Below are 27,243 nucleotides of genomic sequence, written 5' to 3'. Positions count from 1 at the left end.
AAAGATTCTGAATTTCTAATAAGTGTGCCCTGAATTGCCTGTTGTGAATTATACTTTGAGTAGTGAGCTTCCAACTAGTTCTATCTGACAGAACTTCCTGGAAAAGTTCAGCATTTGTGCTATCTAATCAACAGCTGCATGTACTATCAAACACCTGAAATGTGACTGTGACCAAACATAGAATTTTAAATTATTTTATATTTTAAACTAATTTACTGAATATTGATTTTAACTAATTTAAATTTAAACAGCCATCAATTGTCTTTTTCATTTCATCTGTTAGCAACTGTTTCATAAATCTTTACAACTCCTGTATAACCACTACTGTGTTTTCAAGAATGGGTATCCAAGAATTGTAAGTTGAGTGATCAGAGTTTAAGAGGTAAAATATAAACGTTCTTATATAGGTACCAGAGAGAGGGAAGTTGGAGATATGCCCCTCCTTTGTGCCCCACTAATTAGGAAAGTAAAGAGGGATATGAGGGAGAGGAGAGGTGGGAAGGTGACTGGGAAAAAGGAAAAAAGCTGGGGCTTGACAATGGAAGACTGACAGACAAGCAGTCAGACACAACCCTTGGTCAATCAATCTTTGTAATCTCATCTGGCTTGGGTTTCCCTCTGAAAGGAGAAGGTCAGGTGCATTATCTCATCATTAGTATCCATTCCAGGTCTAGGGTTGACCCTTCTGGGGTTGTGCTCTTCTATACACAATCACCTAATGTCACAATTGTCACAGTGAAAAGCCTCTTCCATGGAGCACCCATTAGTGTGGTGTTACACTTTGTCACACATCACAAAAATTCTATGAGACTTTTAAACAAAACTAGGTTTCTAATTCTTGAAATACAGAAAAATGAAGTCCTTTAAAATCAAGGGAAACACTCAAAAAAGAGTCCAGGAATATATTCTTTAAATAGATGAAACATCCTGTTAATAAATAAAAATGTTCTTACCTGTAGTCGTTTGGTGGCCTGTCCAAGAGATCTTTCCACAGCTTTAATACCATTTTCCAACCTCAAGCTCTGCTGGCCCTGGATGTCAATCTCCCCTTTGACCTTACCAATCTGTCCTTTAACCTCTTCCTCGTTGATTTGTGCCTCCTGAACTTCCCGTTGCAATTTTTCTGCTTCAAGACCACTTTCCATAGTCTGGATTTGTGCCAAATAGTCCTTTAATTTGCTTTCACACTCTGTGATTTTCTGTCTTATTTCTTGAAGTTGATCCTTTAGCTGCTTTTCATTTTCCTGTTCAATCTGTAATTCATTTTCCCAAAATTCTTCCTCCTCAATTTCTACATCATTTCTTTTGATCTTTTGCTCCAGGCGGACAATTTCCTCTTCAAGGTTAGAATTATACTTTTGCTCCCAAAATCGTATTTCTATTTCATTAGATTCTAACTGCTTCTCAATGGATTGAAGCTTCTCTGTCTGCAAACGAATCAGTTTCTTCAACTCATCTGCTGTTGTTTTGCAGTTATTCAGCACCTTTTGCTTAAATTCAGTTTCTTTACTTTTTCCAAAAATGTCCATCAATCCTTTGGCACCTCCTGTAAATGTCAACGATTTTCTTTTAGGTTCTCTTCTTTTGATTGATTTGTCAATTTGAGGCCTCAGTTTGGCTAATGGGGGGAGACTCTGCCTGTATAAAGTTCTTTCAGGAATTCGAGCCACACTATCTGAAGTGGGTCTTTCACTGAGAGATGGCCCGGTTCGACGCAGAATTAACTGTACATCACTAGCGTACTGCCCCCATTTGTTTAAGGATATGATAGGATTTTCATGAGGTGCTAAATGTCTTTCAGTATCTCTCCATTTTTCTATAAGTGTGTACCTTCCAGTTCGACCTAGGCAGGAAAGATAAGAATAAATTGTGGGATATGTAATAGATAAACAATGCAACAGAGAACAGCATTTGACACTCGTGTTTTGATTAGAATCAAAATGTCAAATTTTAAGAGTCCAGTCCATGTTGTCTTTAACACCTTCAGTGGAAGATCACAAGATACCAAACCTCCCAAGATACGTAACAACACAAATGACAGAATATGAATCACACAGTACTCTTCCGATTTGCTTAGAAATTCAACTTGACACTTTTAATCTGATTGAGTCTCACACACCTGTCAAATGCCTAATTGCTTAGAACTTCTTATTGGGACAAGACTGAACAAAGTTTATATTCTAGTCAAAGCAAAGGAGAACACCAAGGGCTAGCCCCAGAAGCTAGATAGCACTGCTAAACTTGAATAAAGTTTAGATTTGATGTGGAAGTCTCTTGCACATCGGGATCTGGAGAGGCTAGAGATGCCACCTCTCCTGATGCACAGCCGAGAGGGACTTGCTACTCAGGTCACACAGCTGGAACCTTCCCGCCTCTCCTCTCCCCTCATATCCCTCTTTACTTTCCTAATTAGAGGGGCACAAATATAAATATTAACTCTGGCCAATAAACAAGTGACCTAATGAAAACAACTCTTCAAAATAACTTTAGGTTAAAAAAAAAAAAGCAGCCAGCCTGAAGAGGCAAAGCCTTGCTCAATTTTGACAATAATAGTTGCAAAGATTCTTAAAAATTAAATAAATTTAAATTGTTTTTTATTTAAAAACAGGGCTGGGGTTACGGCTCAGTGGTAGAATGTTTGAACAGCATGTGTGAGGCACTAGGTTTGGTCTTCACCACTTAAAGATAAATAAATAAAGGTATGTGTCCATCTATAACTAAAAATATATTTCTAAAAAATCACATTTAAATTAAAAATACATGTTGAACGTATTAAATATAAAATTAGATAAAATTTTAGAAGACAGTGTAAGGATATAAGCTTGAACTAACTTCTAAGTATGTTCACTTAAAGTATTTTAATTTTCTTAAAAGTGTACATTACTATTTAATATTATTACAAGGAAAAAAAAAACCTGATCATGCCATCCAGTAGTTATATTAACACATATAGCTAGTGACTTACCTTTCCTGACTTCTTTTTTAAATGTGATGAGCTTCTGAGCCAATAGTATTTCCTTAATTATGTGTCAGATATCTGGATGTGTAAATAGGAACACCCATGTATGCAATTCAGAAGCAGCACATAAAGAATGATTTAGTTCTAAGCATAGGACTATATTCTTTAAGGAAACCTGAGTCCTATGTGCAGCTCCAGGGCTGTGGACGCTTTAATCCTGGGTAAAACTACTCACTGGATAAAAACTTCACTTCTAAAATATCTCACTGATTTTGAATGGCAGATGTAGAAAGAATCTACCATACTGCTTGGCCCATAGCAGACATTCAGTATATTGCAGCTGTTTGACTTAAAAAAAAAAAAATTCTTCTTAAGCAACTTTCAACTATGTGTAAAGCTGGAGGGAATAGAAAGGACATGGCTCAGGGTTGGAAGGCTTGTGTTCAAGTCTGCCATCTGCATATGTTATTTGAACAAATTATTAAATGTCCTTTAGCTTCAGTATCCTTATCTGACATAAAGGTTGTTCTGAAAGTCAAGTGAGAATGTAAAATGTAAAAATCTGTTGTAAAACTGAAAAGTGGTATATAAATATTAGTTACTACCATCAAAGTATTCAGGCAAACTAAGATAATGGAAAAGAAAACCTTAGCACATTGGATTGACTTCCTGGATTACAAAATATTTCTAATGATTTTCAGGTTAAAAACTGCTCTAATTGGGCAGGCTGGGGCTATAACTTAGTGGTAGAGTGCTTCCCTGCATATGTGAGGCACTAGGTTTGATCCTCAGCACTACATAAAAATAAATAAATAAAGATATTGTGTTCATCTACAACTAACCAAACCAAACCAAACCAAACCAACAACAACACTGTAACTGTCTCAAGAAAAACCACTTATCAGCAGTATTGTCACCTTGATTGATTCTGTGAGTTAAGCAGTATAGCTATTCTGATCCTCATCAGTGAAGATGACATGCAGGCATAACATAAATTTATCAGTGAATTAATTTCAGTTTTTATTTATATATATGTTTACTATTACTATAATTTATATATATATAAATTATAGTATATATAAAAAATTATAGTGAAACTATTGAGAAACTATTGAGATAACTCTTTACCACAAAGCATTTATCTTGATAGTGGTTTAATAAAAGATTACATCTGAGTACACATCAGCTAGTTATGCTTTTAACCCATAGCTAAATCAGTCCCAGTATACTGAGAATATTATGTAATCAGGGAATTACTGCCTACTTAGGATGATATGATAAGCTTAATACCACTGAAAATAATGAAGTTACTGAGTACCATTATGCTTGTCACTTTATTTAACTAATATCAACCAAAGTAATAGGAATATTTATCACCAAAACACAAGAAGATTTTGGGGATTATTTATTAATGCAGTATAAATAAAATCCTTCCTGACTGATGCATGTTATGAATTACTTGTACTCACATTTGTTAAAAATAATCTTTAATATATGTGGAAAATGTAGAAAATATTTAAGATTAAGTTTGATTAGATTATTGATATAAATACTAAAGCTGTAAATGATCACCATGGTTATAAAAAGGAAGTATATTTCACTAAGATTTTTATTTCTTCTTTTAGTATAACTCAATCAGTAACTATGTTTTCTAACAGTTGTCCATGGAGATTATAGGGAGCACAACTAATACAATAATAGTTAAGAGGAGAAGTCTTCAATCAGACCACTGGCTACAAAAGAATAGTAATTAATATCTTGGTGCCTTGGTTTGACCATTTGTAAAATACAGACAATTATAGTACCTTCCTCATCAGACTGTTATGGGGGGTGAGGATCAAATGACATGGAAGATTAATTCATGATACAAAAGGTGAAAAGTGAGATTTTAAAACCTAGAAAAGTATAATCTTTTTTATTAAGGCTCATCTACAGAGACATTAAAAACATTGCTTTTAGTTTTGTTAAATAAAATTTATAGGTCGTCATTGGTTTAGACTGAGCTCTTGGCACAAGGTAAAACAGACCAAACCAAAATGGGGTAACATATGCTAAAGTTCCATGTCACCAACCAAAAACTAAGTTGTTTCTCTGACCTTCTGAAACAACAGGAGAAGGATAAATAACAGCCAACCCACCAAATAAGCTGGTTTGAGCCAGCTTGATGAGAAAGTCCCCTCTGTGTTGACTCTCACCACGAGAGTAATTCTGGAGTGACCTATCTATTTTTTGTACTTTGTTTCAGCTTTCTTTGGCTCCTCTCTGTCTATAAAACCAATGTTCTCTGCTGGGCTTATCGGAACACTAATTCTACTTTATAGAATGAAGTGTTGCCAAATTCTAGAACTGCAAATAAAATAAAATAAAAATTAAAATTGTTAAAATACTAATTAAAATTCTTTAAGTAAGCTGTATTTTTGCCATTGATGGTGGTTAATTTTTGGAGATAGAATCATGAGTGATTCTTTTGCCTTCTTTGTATTTTTCTAAATTTCAAAATATTCTACATAATACTTCATAAATAGATACAATGTAGATCAATTTAAAATTTCTAATTTTGATAACTTTCATATGAAGTTAGGAGTTAAATATGACAATGCAACATGTATTCCTTCTCTTATATTCTAAAGGAATTAATCTTAGAGATGGAAGAGTCACTGACATTAGATAGTCATCTTGTTCAGTCTAGGATTTACACACAAAAAAAAAAACCAGAAAAAAATTAAAAACTCATTTACCCATTCAGAAATATATACTGTTTATTGTGATACATAATAAGAGATATATTTCGTTTTTGTCCCCACTTTCTGATAAAGAGCTTTGAAAACCCCTCGGAATAATGTCCTGAATAACAGGAGTTATGAGATCACTTTTTCTGTATCCATAATAAATCCTTGTGCCAGTTGGCTCAGAGGAGAGATCTTGGAGACCAAGTTAATCACCAATGGCCAATGATTTACTCAATGATGATTCTGTAATGGAGCCTCCATTAAAACCCTCTCAGCAATGGAGTTCAGACAGCTCTGGGTCAGTGAACACACTGAGGTGCTGGGAGATGGGAGAGGATCAAGAAGCTTCATACTCTCCTCTTTGTCCCCTCCTACACCATTCCTTGCCCTATGCAACTTTCATTTGATTATTCCTGAGTTGAATTCTTTACTATTACCGATTTTAATAACAGACTGGCAATAATAAGTTAAGTCCTTTCCTGAGTTTTGTTTTGTGTTTATTTTTGGGTACTAACACTCAGCCACTGAGCCACATCCATCCTAATATTTTGTATTTTATTTAGAGACAGGGACTCACTAAGTTGCTTAGTGCCTTGCTGTTGCTGAGTCTGGCTTTGAACTTGTGATCCTCCAGCCTCAGCCTCTAGAGCTGCTGGGAGTACAGGCATGCACCACTGTGCCCAGCCCTTTCCTGAGCCTTTTGAGTCATTCTATCACATTACTGAACTTTTTTTAAGAAGCAGCTGTGGAAACCTCCAATTTATAGCTAACCAGTCAGAAGTATATAGGTGGTTTGCAACTGGTGCATAAAGTGGAAAAAGTCTTGTAAAACTGAACCCTTTAACTCACCTAATGCTAACTCCAGGAGGATAGTTTCAGAATTATATTGAACTAGTCACCTTACTGATCATTTCTTTTGCTGAAAAGATGCTTTTTAGTTTACATCTATCCCATTTATTAATTCTTCATTTTAATTCTTGTGCTATAGGAGTCTTATTAAGGAAGTAGGGGCCTAATCCCACATATTGGAGACTTGGATCTACTTTTTATTCTAATAGATGAAGTGTCTCTGGTTTAATTCTTAGTTCCTTGATCCACTTTGAGTTGAGGGTTGTGCATGGTGAGAGACAGGGGTTTAATTTCATTTTGTTGTATAGGGATTTCCTGTTTTCCCAGTCCCATTTGTTGACGAGGCTATCTTTTCTCCAATGTATGTTTTTGGCACCTTTGTCTAATAGAAGATAACTGTAATTATGTGGGCTTGTCTCTGTGTCTTCTATTCTGTACCATTGGTCTACATGTCTATTTTGGTGCCAATACCATGCTGTTTGAGAGCAAATATAAAGAACTCAAAAAGCTTAACACCAAAACAAAACAAAACAATAACAACATCATCAAAATCCCACAAAGAACCAAAAACCAAATAACTCAATCAATAAATGGGCCAAGGAACTGAACAGACATTTCTCAGAAGATGATATACAATCAATCAACAAATACATGAAAAAATGTTCAACACCTCTAGCAATTAGAGAAATGCAAATCAAAAATACTCTAAGATTTCATCTCACTACAATCAGAATGGCAGCTATTAAGAATACAAATAACAATAAGTGCTGGTAAGGATGTGGGGGGAAAAGCACACTTATACATTGCTGGTGAGACTGCAAATTGGAAAGCAGTATGGAGATTCCTTGGAAAACTGGGAATGGAACCACTATTTTACCCAGCTATCCCATTCCTTGTCTATATCCAAAGGACTTAAAAACAGCATACTACAGGGACACAGCCACATTGATGTTTATTGCAGCACAATTCACAATAGCTAAACCTAAATGTCCTTCAATAGATGAATGGATAAAGAAACTGTGGTATGTATACATAATGGAATATTACTCAGCATTAAGAGAATAAAATCATGGCATTTGCAGGCAAATGGATGGAACTGGAGAATATAAGGCTAAGTGAAGGAAGCCAATCTCAAAAAAAAAACAAATTCCAAGTGTTTTCTCTGATATAAGGATGCTGATTCATAATAGAAATGGAGGGGGGTACACATGGAGGAATAGAAAAACTCTAGATAGGGCAAAGGGGAGGGAGGGCAAGAGATGGGTCATGGGGATAGGAAAGACAGTGGAATGAAATGGACATTGTATGAAGTACAATGTATGCTGTACACAAGAAGACACGAATGCTGTGCCTCTACATTGTGTACAACCAGAGATATAAAAAATTGTGCTTTATATATAAGTGTAATATGAACTGAAATGCATTCTGCTGTCATATATAACAAATTAAAGTAAATAAAAAAAGAACTGTACTGAACGGTTGGTGTCAGGCATGTTGTGAATAAAAACAGCTCAAGTGCTTACTACATTAAAGATATGTCTTTAAGCTATGGGAATAAACAATAACAAAACAGTGGTAGGTGATAGACAATCCCAAGTAAGTGTACACCTACTTTCTGTTATCTAACAGCTTTGAAGTCATATGTACTGAAAATCCAGAATTTTTTAGGTTTTAGAAAGGTGGCATGAAGCCATCCTGCAATCATGATTCTGTATTTGTAATAAAACCTTTCAACCTAACCCAAGCTTATGACAGTTCTAAAGTAAAATGTACCAACATTTATATCAAATGGGATAGATGAACTAAAACCAGCCTCACATCAAGCCATTTTTTTTAACCACTACTGAAGCAATGCCAGGTATTGGGCTAACAAAAGAAGTATGATAAACTTGAGGATTTCAGAATTTTTTAGATTTCATAATGTAGATAAGGGATGGTGGTGGATAAGTAACATGTCAGGAGGTGAATGCTACAGAGAAATAGTAGTTAGGACAAGGAGTATATGAATGTGCACATGTGCATGACACACAGTAGTCAGAGAGAGTTTTTGTTATAAGATTATGTTTGAGCAGAGATCTAAGGGAATGAACACAAAGTAACTAATTATAGAGTATTCTTAATAGAGAAAAACTAATGCAAAGATTGAGGTAGGAATGTGGTTGGCATGTTTACGTGGGAGGGTATACTCCAAAATGAGTGGTTTTAAATGAGGTTAGAGTAGTGAGAGTATGTGGGGATTCCTTTATGCCCCTGAAGACTACTGAGTGGGTTAAGAATTCTGGGTTAGAAAACCACTAATGGGTTTTGAGCAGAGGAATGAAATGATGCAACATGTTTTAAAGGAATTACTTTTAAAAGAAATCTGTTGAAAAGACGGACAAGGTAGAAGTAGTGCTTTAGGTTCAAAGTGTCTCCTAAAAGCCCATGTGTTAAATACTTGGCTGCCAGACAGTGGTGTTACTGGGAGATGGTGGAACCTGACGTGGGATCTAACAGAAGAAAGTTAGACCACTGGAGGCATGCCCTAGAAGAGGATATGGAGACCCTGGTCACTTTCTGTTCTGTCTCTCTTTTCCTTCCTAGGTACTGTGAACAACTCGTCTACCATAATGTATTTTGCCACCATAGGCCAAAAGTAACAGGGTAAAGCAACCATGGACTGAAACCTCTGAAACTGTGAGTCAAAATAAACCTCTTCTCTTTTTAAGTTGGTTATCTTGAATATTTTGTTACAATAACGGAAAGCTGACTGACACAGTAGGGAGATGAGCTGGAAAGCTGTTATAAAAATCTAAGTGAAAAATAATCGTGGTTTCCATCAAGGTAACAAAGTGGTAAAAAACCACCATCAGTGGTTGTTGAGAGAAGAAATAAGATTCTGGATATATTTTGAAGGTAGAATAGGGGATTTGTTGATAGGTTAGTTTTAAGGTAGTAAAGCAAGAAAGGAAGAAAAGACAACCCAAAGGTTTTGGATTCTATCAACTAAAAGAAGAGTTCTCATTGCGGAGATGGGTAGAAGGAAGAAACTTGGGGATGGGCAGTATCTGGGACACAGAGCTTGGGTTTTGACATGTTAAGTCCAAGATACCAATCAGTTATCCTCTAGAATACACTGTCTCCTACAAGAGTGTTGTCTACTACTAGCCTTACTTAGATTCAGTTAAAATTAAAAATTCATTTTCTCAGTCACACTAGCCACACTTCAAGTATTCAATAGTTGAATGTCACTAAGGACTATCATATTGGAAAGCACAGGTATAGAACATTTTTATCCTTGCTGAAAGTTTTACTGAACAGGACTGTCCTAGAAAATAAGTTTAACTGAGTACTTATTTTAGGCAAAGCAATGATATAAGAAAGACAAGAAAGCAAGATCCTCTACACTTTAGAAGAATTTTCAGAAGAAGATACAGGGAACAGATCACAATAAATGGGAACAAAAAGATTCTGAATCACTGATACTTTAAATGACATCAGGTATCAAAGCTTCGTGGATCAGAAACCTTTTCCTTCAGTTCCTTTATTTTTTTCCTCCCCTAATTTTAGCTGGAATTTATTTCTATGTTAAACTTTATTTTTTAAAAAAACATAAATAAATAAAATAAAGGACACAATACCTTTATTTTATTTATTTATGTGGTGCTGAGGATTGAAACAAGTGTCCCATGCATGCAAGGCAAGTACACTACCACTGAGCCATACTCCCGGCTCCTGTATTAAGCTTTAAGATACCTGAGGGCAGAAAAAACATACTTTTCTTATTTTTGGTTTGGGATACCGTAAAAGCAAATGAACTTTCCCTACTATAACTTGATACAGGCAGTTTGTGCTCTGGAATAATGGCACTTCTAGGACAGTTTACCAGGGAAACAAAATAGAATATTTAAATTGGGAATGTTTCAGAAAGCCTAGGATTACAATGACTGAACACAGGGTGCACTCTGGATGCATAGGTAGCTTAACCACTTCATGCAAAGAATATTTTAATCACAGTTTTACTTTTAACTATTCTGTCATAATTTGAAAATGTGTCCTACATCCATCACCTACCTGTAATCTGCCAAAGTAGTGAAAGATTAGGGTAGAAAGGATTTATTTCTAGAGTATTACATACATTCAGAATTCAAAAAAAAAAATCAAACTAGTTCTCTTTTGGCTCTTTGCTAATTAGAGTTGATTGATTAGAAGCACTAAGACAAAAGATGTTAGCTGTCATATGTATTCTCAGATTGCTGGCTTATGTACATATTTTCATAGTAAATAATTTTGATAGTTTCTGTGGTTTCTTAAAAAAATAATTTTAACTACTTGGAGAAAATGACTTCTGAGGTCTCTCTCTTTATCTCACGTGCACATGCCTGCACATACACACAGTCATCTGTTAGTATTTATGGGGGATTGTTCCAGGACCCTGCAGATACCAAAATCTGTGGATGTTTAAATCCCTTACAAAAAATAGCATGTATTTGCATATAAACTATGACATTGTCCTACATACTACAAATCACCTCCAGATTGCTTATAATAATTAATTCAATGTAAATGCCATGTTAATATACTGTATTGTGTAGAGAATAATGACAAGGGGAAAAAAAAAGCATGTACATGTTTGGTACTAGGCATAACTACTGTACTTCTGGTTCAAGGTTAGTTGAATCCATGGATGTAGAACTTGTGGATATGGAGGGCTGACTGTATACAGTTGCCTAAACAGGGTATATATGTACATGCAAACAAAAGCAACTAGTCTCAAGTTCCTTCAGTAAAAACTACTGTTTGAGCCATTGAAATTTTGGGGTTGTTTATTATAGAAGCAATTTTCTCTAATTAATAAATCCCCTATTGTTTCTTATAAGTAGAGTTAAGAAAAAAGAATTACAAAATTTTCACTTGGTATTTAAACTCTGAATATAAAAATCTTTCATTATAAGACAGATATTCAAATATATATCAGAAGCAAATTGGTGCTGAGAAAATCTGGCACAACAACAGAAACAAGGACTAACAGCTGTTGGTTAGTAGTTATGATACAAAAAAAAGAAATAGGCCAAATTTGGAGGAATATTATAAAACACCTGTATTCAGGTAGCTGACCTTTCAAAACAGGTCTTGTACTGAGTTATTGAGGCAGCAAAAGATTCTGTTAAAACTTTTTACCATGTTCCACAAGTAAGAACATACTTCAGTTGTAAAGGACAAACTCATATCTAGTACCTGTAGGCATTTTGCCCTTGAAATTCTGTGCAGAAAATGTGGCTACCACACAGATAAATGTGGCCTGCAACACCACTCAACTACTTGACTTCTACAAAAACGTTTTTTAAAGTATTGTCCATGTTTTGATTCCCAAACATAACAGAGAAAGTTACATGAACAATGGTAATCCTAGTCTTCATTAAGAAAAAAAAAAGGGGGGGGAATAACTAAATAAGTTGGTATAAAAGAATATGAAATAAAATTAAACATCTTAAGTCTTCTCCTCTTCAATAGTTAAATTTAAGTCTACAAATATTACATTAATTTCATACTAGGGAATTTCACTGGATGTGAAAGCCTAGCATTCCTTTAATATATTAGAATGCTACTGCATTTAAGGAAAAATAAAAAATGTCAGGAAGTCTCTATCTTGGTAGGGCACTACAACCTCTAACAAAGCATCTGCCATAACGCAGGAGGCAAAGTCAAGCATCTCCATCAGATGCTCAGACATCCTGGCAACACTGGCTGCTTTCAACCTTGATCTAACTGGACATGCTTCTAATATAAACTAGCAAAACAAAAAATAAACTTTTGATAAGAAGTCTAGAGCACCCAGCATGATGTTGGACACACAGTTTCCCCTTAATATTTGTTTGCTGAATAACAGATTTAAGATGTAAACAGAAACTATAATCCACATTACTAGTTTTACTGAGGCAGGAATTTATATCTTCATCATATTCCAAAAGGATTTAAGATAACAAATAAATTTGCACAAATTATGACAAGGAAAAGTTTAAAATAAATTGGAAGAAACTTGAGATAGGAGGATAAGGTTTAAAAACAGGAGATGTATTTGACAACTTCATCTTCACTGTATAAGATTTAAAGAGTGCACATTATTTTCCTAAAAAGGAATGCTGTTATTTCATTTGTTGTATTTGCTTTTCTAAAAGTATTCAGAAATTGATAATAGAATTTTTCCTTATGAGGGATTCTGGGAACTAGGAATCTATGTTTTGCTTAAGAAAACATCTTCAGTTTCAGAAATCACTGTTTAGGATGACACCAGGGAAGAAGTTGAGTGATATGGGTGGGGGGTAATTCTAAGAACAGCATCATTACAGATTCACTCAAACACAGGCAAAGAATAGTAAGTAAAAGTGTGTCTGTGAGATTTATTATAGAACTAAATGAACAAAACTCACTAGAGACATATATTGAAACCACACACATATACAGCCCCCAAAAGAAAGTGTAAAGGACTTTTATCCTAGACATCCAAGAGTTTACTTACCTATAGCTTGAGCTAAGGCTATTACAACCTCCTGGCAAGTTGTGACTTCGGTGACACCACAAACAATCCTCTGAACTCCATCCACCCATACTTTCAGTTCCATGGTGCACTGGCTAATCACCCAAGGCCCTGACAGTAGTCATCAGAGTGTCAGGTCATGTCTGGCTTCAAGAACACAGAGAAGGCAGAGACTGTAGTCAGATAAAAAGAAGAAAATATCATTTTTAATAAGGTAAATGTTAGCATTTCTTATATAATATAAAAATTACATGAAACAAATTTTAATATATCAGACTCCTGCTACTATAAAAGTCCATTTGTACTTATTTTACAGAACTAAAGTCAGCAGTACAAATGCAATTACTGCCACCTAGCATGACACTGCTTCATATTATTACTACTTTCCTAACAATGATTTTATTTATGTGTCTTTGGGCTAAATATTCTTATTTACTTGATCAAGTCCTACTTTTCAATGTATATGTTCTTTTTCTATCCCTTTTCACCACTTTCATTAGGATGGGTTCTGAGTTAAAAAAAAAAAAAGTTCTTGTCATTCCTGGAATCATAAACCAATCTCAAAGGCTTGCCAGCACTGAGTATAACACTTGTTAGAAACATTTGTCAAGGCGTCCTGCTAACTCCAAGTTGAACTCCTGTGTTGAGTGTGTCCCTGACCTCCCCACAAGATTGAGGAAATAGTCTTTACCACTGAATGCTCCCACCAAGCATGCATGAAGACAGGTGTGTAAAAAAAAAAAAAAAAAAATTCCTTGGGTAGCTGACCCCATGTGTGAACATCTTATTCTTTTCTTATTTAGCTGGGCTTGCTAATTTTGCTGAATTAGAAGACTGATACAAACATAAACCATCATCATTTGTTGTATTTGCTGTGCTAAACCAGTGCTCAATTTTTTTATGGCTGAATTATATGCTAAACATTTCTCATTTCATTAAACCAAATACCTTGATTTCTTCTACTGGTACTGATTTGAAAGGTTTTAATGTGCTAAAAAGAATTTATGCACAGTTCTTTTCTTGTGTTTTTAAAATCTCAACTTTTCCTGTGTCAAATCTTTTTTATCAATCTAGGATTTACTTTGTTTATCCATTTTTTAAAATATTTATTTATCTATTTAGTTTTCGGTGGACACAACATCTTTGTTTGTATGTGGTGCTGAGGATCGAACCCGGGCCACACGCATGCCAGGCGAGCGCGCTACCGCTTGAGCCACATCCCCAGCCCTATCCATTGTTTTTGATCTTCATATTTCTTTGTTGTTTTAGAAAAGAACATTAAAGTTTTTATGAGATGTAATAAACATTGACTTAATTAAGAGAACATTTGGATTAGTTTTAAGGTTTATAATGGCACTGATGTTTCACAATTAATGACTTTTAAAAAAGCTTACTAAAAGATACTGAAAACTTTTCCTATAAAATAGAATTTACTATGAACAGTAGCTTTGCCCCTTTACATTTTCTTAAGGGACCTAAGACACTTATGGGCCATCTAGTCACCTAGTGGTAAGTTAGAACACATGCTATCTGAAGGAAGATAAACTATATTACTTCTTCCAGAGATGGGGCAAAAATACTCTGTCATCATGAAAACAAGAAAGGACTGATTGAACAGTAACTTCCTAGGATGCTGCTTCAGGTCTCTGCCTATAATGAGGTGCCAAAGAAGTTTCAGAAACCCCTATATTTGCTTTTATTGGTTTCAGATATATATGACAACAGAATATACTATGACAAAATTACAAGAGCATGAATATAATTTGTTTTACTTCAGTCCCCAGTATTTCTCCTTCACCTTCCTTCCTCCCACGCCCAGTTCCCTTCCCTCTATATTCTACTGTTTTACATTATACAGAGAAGGGTCTTCTTTCCAATGACCAGCTGATTCCCATAACTGGGTTCCTTGTTATGAGATCCTCTGAGATGTTAACGGTCCTGAGAAAAAGGGTTCCAAAGTCAAAGAAATATAAGAAATCCCATAAACAATGTTAAAAGTTTCTTTACAGTGAGACTTCTCTGAACCTCCAACAGGCTGTGAGCACTCTAAGCTTCAAGAAGGAGCTGCACACACAACTGTCTTCCACTCACCTGGAGGACACATAGGGAAAGGAATAGGGCAGTTCTGACCCTGAAGGCTCTGCCTTACTAGGTTCTCTCTACACTAAAAACAGAACATGCAAAAATTATTCTTTCTTGGAAAAAGATGCAGGCATAAAAAAGTGATCAAGCATTAATATATGGCTTTATTTCATTAAAAAATGTTGAATTAAAATATGCTTAATATCTCATCCTTTTTTTTCATTAAAAAATCTTGAACTTGAAAAAACTACCAAGAAAGCCCCCTCCCTCCAAAGAAACCTTTCATTCAGAAGAAACCTCTGGGACTTATTTTTTTTAAATATTAAAAAACATACAAAAACATATCAAAAAGATAGTGTACCACGATCAAGTGGTGTTCAAGGGATGAAAGGTTGGTTCAACATACGGAAATCAATAAATGTAATGCATCACATCAACAGACTTAAAAGATGAGAACCATATGATCACCTCAATAGAAGCAGAAAAAGCATTCAACAAAATACAGCACTCATTCATGTTCAAAACACTAGAAAAACTAGGGAGAACAGGAATATATCTCAACACTGTAAAAGCTATCTATGCTAAGCCCCAGGCCAATATCATTCTAAATGGAGAAAAATTGAATGCATTCCCTCTAAAAACTGGAATAAGACAGGGATGCCCTCTTTCACCATTTCTATTTAAAATAGTTCTTGAAACATTAGCCAGAGCAATTAGACAGATGAGAGAAATTAAAGGTATACACATAGGAAAAGAAGAACTTAAATTAGCCCTATTTGCTGATGATATGATTCTATACCTAGAAGACCCAAAAATTCTGCCAGAAAACTTCTGGAACTAGTAAAGGAATTCAGCTAGCAGGATATAAAATCAACACCCATAAATCAAATGCACTTCTGTATATCTGTGACAAATCTTCTGAAAGGGAAATGAGGGAAACTACCCAATTTACAATAGCCTCAAGAAAAAAAAAATACTTGGGAATCAACCTAACAAAAGAGGTGAAAGACCTTTACAACAAAAACTACAGTACACTAAAGAAAGAAATTAAAGAAGACCTTAGAAGACGGAAAGATCTCCCTTGTTCTCGGATAGGCAGAATTAATATTGTCAAAATGACCATACTACCAAAAGCACTATACAGATTTAATGTAATTCCAATCAGAATCTCAATGAAATTCCTCATAGAAACAGAAAAAGCAGTCATAAAATTCATCTGGAAAAATAAGAGACCCAGAATAGTTAAAGCAATCCTTAGCAAGAAGAGTGAAGCAGGTGGCATCAGTATACCCGACCTTAAACTACACTACAAAGCAATAGTAACAAAAATGGCATGGTATTGGCACCAAAATAGACTTGTACACCAATGGTACAGAATAGAGGATACAGAGACTAATCCACATAATTACAGTTATATTTGACAAAGGCGCCAAAAACATACATGGAAGAGAAGAGAGCCTCTTCAACAAGTGGGGCTGAGAAAATTGGAAATCCATATGCAACAAAATGAAATTAAACCTCTATCTCTCACCATGCACAAAACCCAACTCAAAGTGGATCAAGGACCTAGGAATTAAGCCAGACACTTCGTCTATTAGAATAAAAAGTAGACCCAAATCTCCATCATGTTGGATTAGGTCCCAACTTCCAATAAGACTCCTATAGCATAAGAATTAATATCAAGAATCAATAAATGGGATGAATTTGAACTAAAAAGCTTCTTCTCAGCAAAAGAAATAATCAGTGAGGTGAATAGAGTGTGTACTAATTTGGAACAAATTCTTACCACATGCACATCAGATAGAGTAATAATCTCTAGAATATATAAAGAACTTAAAAAGTTAAACACAAAAAACCCCAAATAATCCAATCCATAAATGGTCCAAGGAACTGAACAGACACTTCTCAGAAGAAGATATGCAATCAACAAATATTGAAAAAATGTTCAACACTTCTAGCAATTAGAGAAATGCAAATCAAAACTACTCTTAAGATTTCATCTCACTCCAGTCAGAATGGCGGCTATTAAGAATACAAACAACAAGTGTTGGTGAGGATGTAGGGAGAACAGCACACTCATACATTGCTGGTGGGACTGCAAATTGGTGCAGCCAATATGGAAAGCAGTATGGTGAATCCTTGGAAAACCGGGAATGGAACCACCATTTGATCCAGCTATCCCTCTCCTTGGTCTATACCCAAAGGACTTAAAAACAGCATATTACAGGGACACAGCTACATCAATGTTTATTGCAGCACAATTCACAATAGCTCAACTGTGGAACCAACCTAGATGCCCTTCAGTAGATGAATGGATAAAGAAAATGTGATATATATATATATATATATATATATATATACACAATGGAATATTATTCAGCATTCAAAGAGAATAAAATCATGGCTTTTGCAGGATGGAGATGGAAAATATAATGTTAAGTGAAATTAGCTAATCCCAATAAACCAAATGTCAAATGATTTCTCTGATTTAAGGAAGCTGATTCATAATATGCTGTGGGGGAGGGAATGGGATGATTAAATGAACTCTAGATAGGGCAAAGGGGAAAAGGGGAGGGAGGGGAAGGGAAGGGACTTAGGGGTAGGAAAGATGGTGGAATGCCATGGTCATCATTACCCTAAGTACATGTATAAACACACAAAGGATGTGACTCTACTTTGAGTATAACCAGAAATATGAAAAATTGTGCTCTATGTGTGTAATATGAACTTTAATGCATTCTATTGTCATATACAACAAATTAAAATTAAAAAAATAAATAACAAAAAATTAGTAGAAAACTTAGCACATTTCTGAGCACACAATACAGCACTGTTAACTGAAGGCACAATGCTGTAGAGCAGATCTCTAGAATTCACTCATCTTGTACGATTGAAACTTTATACCCAGTGAACAGCAACTGCCAACTACCTCTTATTCCAAACCTATTCCAATGGCAATCACTATTCTATTTCCTGTTTCTTCAAATTTGACTACTCTAGATACCTTATCTAAGTTCTATATTCTTATTTAGACCTTAGCATACTACACATATTTTCTTATCTGAATTTCTGTTTCACTTTGAACTTTCAATCATTGAGTGAATATAAACAAACATAAGTGTCATGCACATCTGTTACATATTACAGAGTAAGTAATCTTGTGGGAAAACACTGAGCATAAAGAATACTGTTTAGTAATATAAACTTGCAGGGTATTCAAGTTTTTGAACAGACTTCCTACCATGGCACATCACACCAGGAAGACCAACATCTATTTTTGAATTTTATCTTTTATACTTGGAATCTTAAGGAGGGTAGGAAAAGTTTTATTGGGTTCAGGTCAATGGACTGGCCTGCCCCAGATTTTATTTCTAGGAGAGCCACTATTTTTAGGAGAATACAATTTCTGTTGGGGGTTTAAGTTTTACTGATAATCATCTCTAACTTCCCTAAAAGTCACAGATGTTTTATGAGTCATCTGAAGAACCTGTCTCTCCATCTTTCCAGTAAAAGCCCATAATGCTCCTCTCTCAGAGCTATAGCCTGGATCTTTTCAACCCTATCAAGTCCAATTGCTCTTTTTCTTCAACCCTCTCAAGTTCTATAGCTCTATATCTTGCTCCAGAACTCGACTAGAGGGGAAAATGAAGTTCTATATTGTAGGAGCCTGTGGTAGAGCAGGCATCACTGAAACTTAGAACCTGGGCAGCAAAGGACTTTGGCATTCCAGTTAGAATTTGGAATAAATTTGTTCATGGAAAAATGATGTAGTTAAATGGAAGTGGAAAGTGACAGAGTTAAAGTAAGGTTCTGCTGCAAGGGTATTAATATAGTGCACTTATGGTTTTCATCATGAGATTTCTATAGTCAAATCATGATTATTTTAATAATTTTTTATTCAAAAACATGCCACTGGGAAACAAAAGTTCTTTAGCTAAGAACCATGTGTCATTATAAAAGCCCACCTGAATTAAGCATCTACATTTGTGGAGACATTTTCCCACAAGATCAATGCTTTAATTAAGGAATAACAGCCAACCCTCCTTATTCCCAGATTCTACATTTGTGAATTTGTCTACTTGCTAAAACTTATTTGTAACCATAGAAGTCAATACTGGTGCTTTCATGGTTACTCAAGGATATGCAGAGTAGTGAAAAATCTGAGCTACCTGACACATTCCCAGCTGAGGCTGAATCAGAAGCCATTCTGCCTTTTTGGTTTTCTACTCTTATATTGTCAGTCAGTGTCCTTTTCTCAATAGACTTAGTGCCATATTTGTGTGTGTGTGTGTGTGTGTGTGTGTGTGTGTGTGTGTGTGGATGTGCGCGAGTGTGCACGTTTTGGTGACTTTACAGTTTAAAGTGGCCTCCATGTATAGTGCTGGAATGCTATCTAGTGTTTACGAGGCAAGGAAGCTATAATGTGATGAAGAAAAATGCATGTTAGATAAGCTTTGTTAATACATGAGTTATAATGCTCTCAGCTGGGAGTTCAATGTTAATAAATCAATAAAATATGTTAAATAAGCCGTCTTTAAACAGAAAAACACCTAAAACAAGGGTATGTGTTGATTAATTTTAAAAAAATGTTGTGACCACAGATTCACAGGAAACTATGTATTCTCTTTAGGAAAAATAGTTCTAATTGAGTGTTTGGATTAAACTTACAAATATAATAAATAAATAAATATATATATATACACATACATATATACATATATATATACACATACATATATACATATATATATACACACACACATATAAATTACATTTAACTATATAATAATATTATTATATATTATATATAGAGAGGGTGAGCAAGAGAGAGAGAGAGAGAGAAGGGGGGGGCCTTTAAAAGTTTTTTTAAAATTTTGAGATGGGGTCTCACTAAGTTGCTTAAGGCCTTGCTAAGTTGCTGAAGCTGAGGCCTTGAATTTGTAATCCTCCTGCTCAGCCTCCTGGGTGGCTGGGATTACACACATGCACCACAAAGCCCAGCATGACTGTATATTTTTAAAAAGCATAACTTCCTTGTAATGGCAACAATAAATCTGTTGAGCAAATGCCATTACTTCCTGGACAATAGATGCCAATACACAAATAGCTTATGGTCGATTTTAATACTTAGGAAGATAAAGCACAGCAAGACAAAGATTCTGATATGCCACAGCAAAGAAGCCAGTCAAACAGATAAATGTATTCAGCGATTTGGTGTGGGAGTGCTATGTGAAGAAAAGGGAGATAATGCTTATAAAATATGCTGCTGAACTATAGGATAGAAACAAACTACCATCTTTTGAAAATAAGAAACATGTGCCAGCCCCTCAGTGCATGTTGAAGAACCCAGGACGATGATATCCTATTTAAGTATTACTTGTAGGGACAATATAAAACAGAGGAAAAATTATTAATAATCTAGCTTTTCTCTTTCCCTATGTGAAAAGTTTTCATTGCCACCAGTAACCCATTTTTCCTAAAGACGTATTGATATTTTCTTTTAGAGATTTGTCTAAATCATAGGATTTCTTCTTCGATGGTAAGTTTTTAAAAATCTCAATTCTAACCAATCTATGATTACTAATTATTAAATAAAATAAATCCATGTTCCTTTCTTAATTATTCATCCTCCTCAGGTGACAGCATTCAAATACTTAACAATGCCAAAATATGAATAATCAAAATATGAATGATCTGCAATAATGGCAACTGCCATATTTGGCATGGGTACTTTCCATATGCTAGGCATTGTGTACTGAGCCTCAGTTATCATAACCTCAACAATACAACCCATTGAGTTAGACGTCAATAATCTTATTTTAAAAATAAGATAAGTTTCATAGAGCTAAAAATAACTTTTTCCAAGGTTAACAAATCACATTCAAAATTTAGATGAATGAAGAAATTTAAGAATAAACAGGGCCATGCTTCTCCACAAGGACTCACGTACCCGAACAGCTCTTTTTAGACTCTTAAACTACCCTAAGAAATCTCACTTATAATTTCCTGGAGATTTATTTCTATCAACAAATAATTTTCAGAATGTATGTAAAACTTGCCATTCTAGGAGAAAGAAAAGAGGCATAATCAAGTAAACCATGATAAAAAACTGCAATTTCAATTCAAAGGAATCTATGACACACACATGCCATCCAGAAAAATGAGTATCTGATGGTGATTTTTTTTCAGGATCAACAAACAATTCTTCTAGTTTTTTAAAATTATATTCAGCTTTATTTCTACATAGTCCCAAATAAAGTATGTTTGAACGTGTCATTATTTTAACTCCTGTCTTAAATTCAAAAGTAAAACTTCTAAGAGATTTCCTTCATTTTCTTAAGATTTGAACAATTAGAAACTATGTTGTAGAATAAACCATTTTATTTCAAGGCAGTGCTGAGCAGCGGCAACAGCACGCTTAGAGGTTCAAATCCTAGGCTCTACTTACTGTGGGATTTAGGTCAGGATGCATGACTTTCCTTATGGCACTTGTGAGAAATGGAACGAGGTAATGTCTTAAAAATGTACCTAAGAACACACACTGAGCCCGGATCGGCCGAATTCAAGCTCCCGTTCGCCTGCTTCCCGCAGACAAACAGCTGTGACTCAGCACTAATCCATCCGGCTGAAACAACTGGTCAGCCCTTCTCATCCTACGGAGGTAAATGCCTACCGAGCCTTCATAGGTAGTGGCCACAGGTTTGAAATGGGGCTTGGGAGAGACAGTAAGGACCCACCCGTTGCATTGGTCACCCGGCAAAGGGAAACGAACTGTCGCCATTTGCAAGAGATACCACCATGGCAGAGAACTGACATCATCAGACTTCGGCGGAGGAGATAACTTCATTGAAACCTGCGGCTACAGGTGTGTAATTCCCTAGCCTTCCCTCTCCACACATCGGGGAAACCTTAAGGGCCCCTCCCAGCTCTCCCGTGAGCGCGATAGCCAGACCGAGGGAATCAGAGGTGGCGCGGGACCGGGGGCGTGGAACTACCGCTACCACCAGTGCTGACAGCTGAGGTCTCTTGCACCAGCTACCGGGGGCGTGGCTACCGGAGGGCAAGTAAAATTTGCTGAGGATTCTCAGCCCCAAGCTCTACCAACTTAGGGTCTGAGGGAATGGCAAACTGGGAGAGTGTGCCCAGTCGTTCATGAAAACAGGGCTCCCGGGAGCAGCAGACCTGGCGTGTAGCCAGTATTGTGGTGAGCGGCACCCGTGAGAGGGGCCTGTCTACAGGAAAAGTGGGAAGTGACTAGACACAAGAGGAGGCCCTAGGCACTCAGGATTGGAGACTCGCCCAGTCTGGGAGGAGGAGCTGCTGCACAGTGATTGGTTCCCGCGTATTGACAGGAAAAACATCCAAGAGTTATGGGATAACATGAAGAAACCAAACTTACGAGTCATCGGGATAGAAGAAGGTACAGAGATTCAAACCAAGGGAATGAGTAACCTGCTGAATGAAATAATTACAGAAAACTTTCCAGAAATAAAAAAGGAAACAGATATACAAATTGAAGATGCATACAGGACACCGAGCACACAAAATCACAGTAGACCAACGCCAAGACACATTGTTATGAAGATATCCAATATACAGAACAAAGAGAAAATATTAAAAGCTACAGAGAAAGGAGACAGATTATATTCAGGGGTAAACCAATAAGGTTAACAACGGATTTTTCATCACAGACACTGAAAGCAAGAAGGTCATGGAACAATGTATTTCAAACACTGAAAGACAATGGATGCCAACCAAGAATTCTGTATCCAGCAAAATTAAGCTTCAGGTATGACAACGAAATAAAAATCTTTCATGATAAACAAAAGTTAAAAGAATTTGCATCCAGAAAACCAGCATTGCAAAGCATTTTGAGCAAAACACTACACGAGGAAGAAATGAAAAACAATAACCAAAACCATCAGTGGGAAGTGCCTCGGTAAAGACAGAGGGCGAGGGGAAAGATAATCATGGAGAAACAAACTAAATTTTTTTAAAAAAAGGATAAATAATCAAACATGGCTGGAAGTACCAACCATATATCAATAGTAACTCTGAAAGTTAATGGCTTAAACTCTCCAATAAAGCGACATAGGCTGGTATCATGGATTAAAAAAACAAATCCAACAATATGCTGCCTCCAGGAGACACATCTGATTGGAAAAGACATACACAGGCTGAAGGTGAAAGGATGGGAAAAAATATACCACGCACACGGTCCTCGTAAGCAAGCAGGGGTGGGCATCCTCATATCAAATAAAATCGACTTCAAGACTAAGTTAATCAAAAGGGATAAAGAAGGACATTATATACTGTTAAAAGGAACCATTCACCAACAAGACATAAAAATTATCAATTTTTATGCACCAAATAATGGTGCTGCGACATTCATAAAACAAATTCTCCTCAAGTTCAAGAATCAAATAGACCACAACACAATAATTATGGGTGACTTCAACACACCTCTCTCACCATTGGACAGATCCTCCAAACAAAAGTTGAATAAAGAAACTATAGAACTCAATATCACAATCAATAACCTAGACTTCACTGACATATATAGAATATATCAACCATCATCAAATGGATATACTTTTTTCTCAGCAGCACATGGATCCTTCTCAAAAATAGACCATATATTATGCCATAGGGCAACCCTCAGTAAATATAAAGGGGTGGAGATAATACCATGCATTTTATCTGATCATAATGGAATGAAACTGGAAATCAATGATAAAAGAAGGAAGGAAAAATCCTACATCACATGGAAAATGAACAATATGTTACTGAATGATCAATGGGTTACAGAAGACATAAAGGAGGAAATCAAAAAATTCTTAGGGATAAATGAAAATACAGACACAACATATCGGAATCTATGGGACACAATGAAAGCAGTTTTAAGAGGAAAATTCATCGCCTGGGGATCATTCCTCAAAAAAGAAAAAAACAAAAAATAAATGAGCTCACACTTCATCTCAAAGCCCTAGAAAAGGAAGAGCAAAACAACAGCAAATGTAGCAGAAGGCAAGAAATAATTAAAATCAGAGCGGAAATCAATGAAATTGAAACAAAAGAAACTATTGAAAAAATTAACAAAACTAAAAGTTGGTTCTTCGAAAAAATAAATAAGATCGACAGACCTTTAGCCATGCTAACGAAGAGAAGAAGAGAGAGAACTCAAATTACTAACATACGGGATGAAAAAGGCAATATCACAACAGATGCTACAGAAATACAGAAGACAATTAGAAATTATTTTGAAAACCTATATTCCAATAAAATAGAAGATAGTGAAGACATCGATAAATTTCTTAAGTCATATGATTGGCCCAGACTGAGTAAGGAGGATACACACAATTTCAACAGACCAATATCAACGGATGAAATTGAAGAAGCCATGAAAAGACTATCAACCAAGAAAAGCCCAGGACCGGATGGGTATACAGCGGAGTTTTACAAAACCTTTAAAGAAGAATTAATACCAATACTTTTCAAGTTGTTTCAGGAAATAGAAAAAGAGGGAGCTCTTCCAAATTCATTCTATGAGGCCAACATCACCCTGATTCCGAAACCAGACAAAGACACCTCAAAGAAAGAAAACTACAGACCAATATCTCTAATGAACCTAGATGCAAAAATCCTCAATAAAATTCTGGCGAATCGAATACAAAAACACATCAAAAAATTTGTGCACCATGATCAAGTAGGATTCATCCCTGGGATGCAAGGATGGTTCAACATACGGAAATCAATAAATGTTATTCACCACATCAATAGACTTAAAGATAAGAACCATATGATCATCTCGATAGATGCAGAGAAAGCATTCGACAAAGTACAGCATCCCTTTATGTTCAAAACATTAGAAAAACTAGGGATAACAGGAACTTACCTTGACATTGTAAAAGCTATCTATGCTAAGCCTCAGGCTAGCATCATTCTGAATGGACAAAAGTTGAAGGCATTCCCTCTAAAATCCGGAACAAGACAGGGATGCCCTCTATCTCCACTTCTATTCAATATAGTTCTCGAAACACTGGCCAGAGCAATTAGACAGACGAAAGAAATTAAAGGCATAAAAATTGGAAAAGAAGAACTTAAATTATCACTATTTGCAGATGACATGATTCTATACCTAGAAGACCCAAAAGGGTCTACAAAGAAACTACTAGAACTAATAAATGAATTCAGCAAAGTGGCAGGATATAAAATCAACACGCATAAATCAAAGGCATTTCTGTATATCAGCGACAAAACTTCTGAAACGGAAATGAGGAAAAACACTCCATTCACAATATCCTCAAAAAAAAAAAAATACTTGGGAATCAACCTAACAAAAGAGGTGAAAGACGTATACAATGAAAACTACAGAACCCTAAAGAGAGAAGTAGAAGAAGATCTTAGAAGATGGAAAAATATACCCTGTTCATGGATAGGCAGAACTAACATTATCAAAATGGTGATATTACCAAAAGTTCTCTATAGGTTTAATGCAATGCCAATCAAAATCCCAACGGCATTTCTTGTAGAAATAGATAAAGCAATCATGAAATTCATATGGAAAAATAAAAGACCCAGAATAGCAAAAGCAATTCTAAGCAGGAAGTGTGAATCAGGCGGTATAGCGATACCAGATTTCAAACTATATTACAGAGCAATAGTGACAAAAACAGCATGGTACTGGTACCAAAACAGGCGGGTGGACCAATGGTATAGAATAGAGGACACAGAGACTAATCCACAAAGTTACAACTATCTTATATTTGATAAAGGGACTAAAAGCATGCAATGGAGGAAGGATAGCATCTTCAACAAATGGTGTTGGGAAAACTGGAAATCCATATGCAACAAAATGAAACTGAATCCCTTTCTCTCGCCATGCACAAAAGTTAACTCAAAATGGATCAAGGAGCTTGATATCAAATCAGAGACTCTGCGTCTGATAGAAGAAAAAGTTGGCTCCGATCTACATATTGTGGGGTCGGGCTCCAAATTCCTTAATAGGACACCCATAGCACAAGAGTTAATAACAAGAATCAACAAATGGGACTTCCTTAAACTGAAAAGTTTTTTCTCAGCAAGAGAAACAATAAGAGAGGTAAATAGGGAGCCTACATCCTGGGAACAAATTTTTACTCCTCACACTTCAGATAGAGCCCTAATATCCAGAGTATACAAAGAACTCAAAAAATTAGACAGTAAGATAACAAATAACCCAATCAACAAATGGGCCAAGGACCTGAACAGACACTTCTCAGAGGAGGATATACAATCAATCAACAAGTACATGAAAAAATGCTCACCATCTCTAGCAGTCAGAGAAATGCAAATCAAATCCACCCTAAGATACCATCTCACTCCAGTAAGATTGGCAGCCACTATGAAGTCAAACAACAACAAGTGCTGGCGAGAATGTGGAGAAAAGGGTACATTGCTGGTGGGACTGCAAATTGGTGCGGCCAATTTGGAAAGCTGTTTGGAGATACCTGGGAAAGCTGGCAATGGAACCACCATTTGACCCTGCTATTGCCCTTCTCGGACTATTCCCTGAAGACCTTAAAAGAGCATGCTACAGGGATACTGCCACATCGATGTTCATAGCAGCACAATTCACAATAGCTAGACTGTGGAACCAACCCAGATGCCCTTCAATAGATGAATGGATAAAAAAAATGTGGCATCTATACACAATGGAGTACTATGCAGCAATAAAAAATGACAAAATCATAGAATTTGCAGGGAAATGGATGGCACTAGAGCAGATTATGCTTAGTGAAGCTAGCCAATCCCTAAAAAACAAATACCAAATGTCTTCTTTGATATAATGAGAGCAACTATGAACAGAGCAGGGAGGAAGAGCAGGAAGAAAAGATTAACATTAAACAGAGACATGAGATGGGAGGGAAAGGGAGAGAAAAGGGAAATTGCATGGAAATGAAGGGAGACCCTCATTGCTATACAAAATTACATATAAGAGGTTGTGAGGGGAATGGGAAAATAAACAAGGAGAGAAATGAATTACAGTAGATGGGGTAGAGAGAGAAGATGGGAGGGGAGGGGAGGGGGGATAGTAGGGGATAGGAAAGGTAGCAGAATACAACAAT

General features: G+C 35.9%; 1 protein-coding gene across 1 annotated transcript in view; it reads right to left on the bottom strand.

Annotated features, from left to right (window-relative positions):
* RASSF8 (Ras association domain family member 8) overlaps positions 1-27,243 on the bottom strand; it is a 103,776-nt gene that overhangs the window by 6,145 nt on the left and 70,388 nt on the right. The window contains exons 2-3 of the mRNA XM_081311162.1: positions 13,037-13,227; positions 954-1,843 (exon numbers count right to left, since the gene is read on the bottom strand). Of these exons, the coding sequence (XP_081167288.1) occupies positions 954-1,843; positions 13,037-13,139 (993 nt within the window). The 5' untranslated portion in view covers positions 13,140-13,227. The remainder of the gene's footprint in view (positions 1-953; positions 1,844-13,036; positions 13,228-27,243) is intronic.

Source organism: Spermophilus citellus (assembly GCF_964194105.1).
Source record: "Spermophilus citellus genome assembly, chromosome: 10".
Taxonomy (NCBI): Eukaryota; Metazoa; Chordata; class Mammalia; order Rodentia; family Sciuridae; genus Spermophilus; species Spermophilus citellus.
The sequence above is the reverse complement of the archived record's forward strand: the minus strand, read 5'-3'. Positions and strand labels throughout refer to the sequence as shown.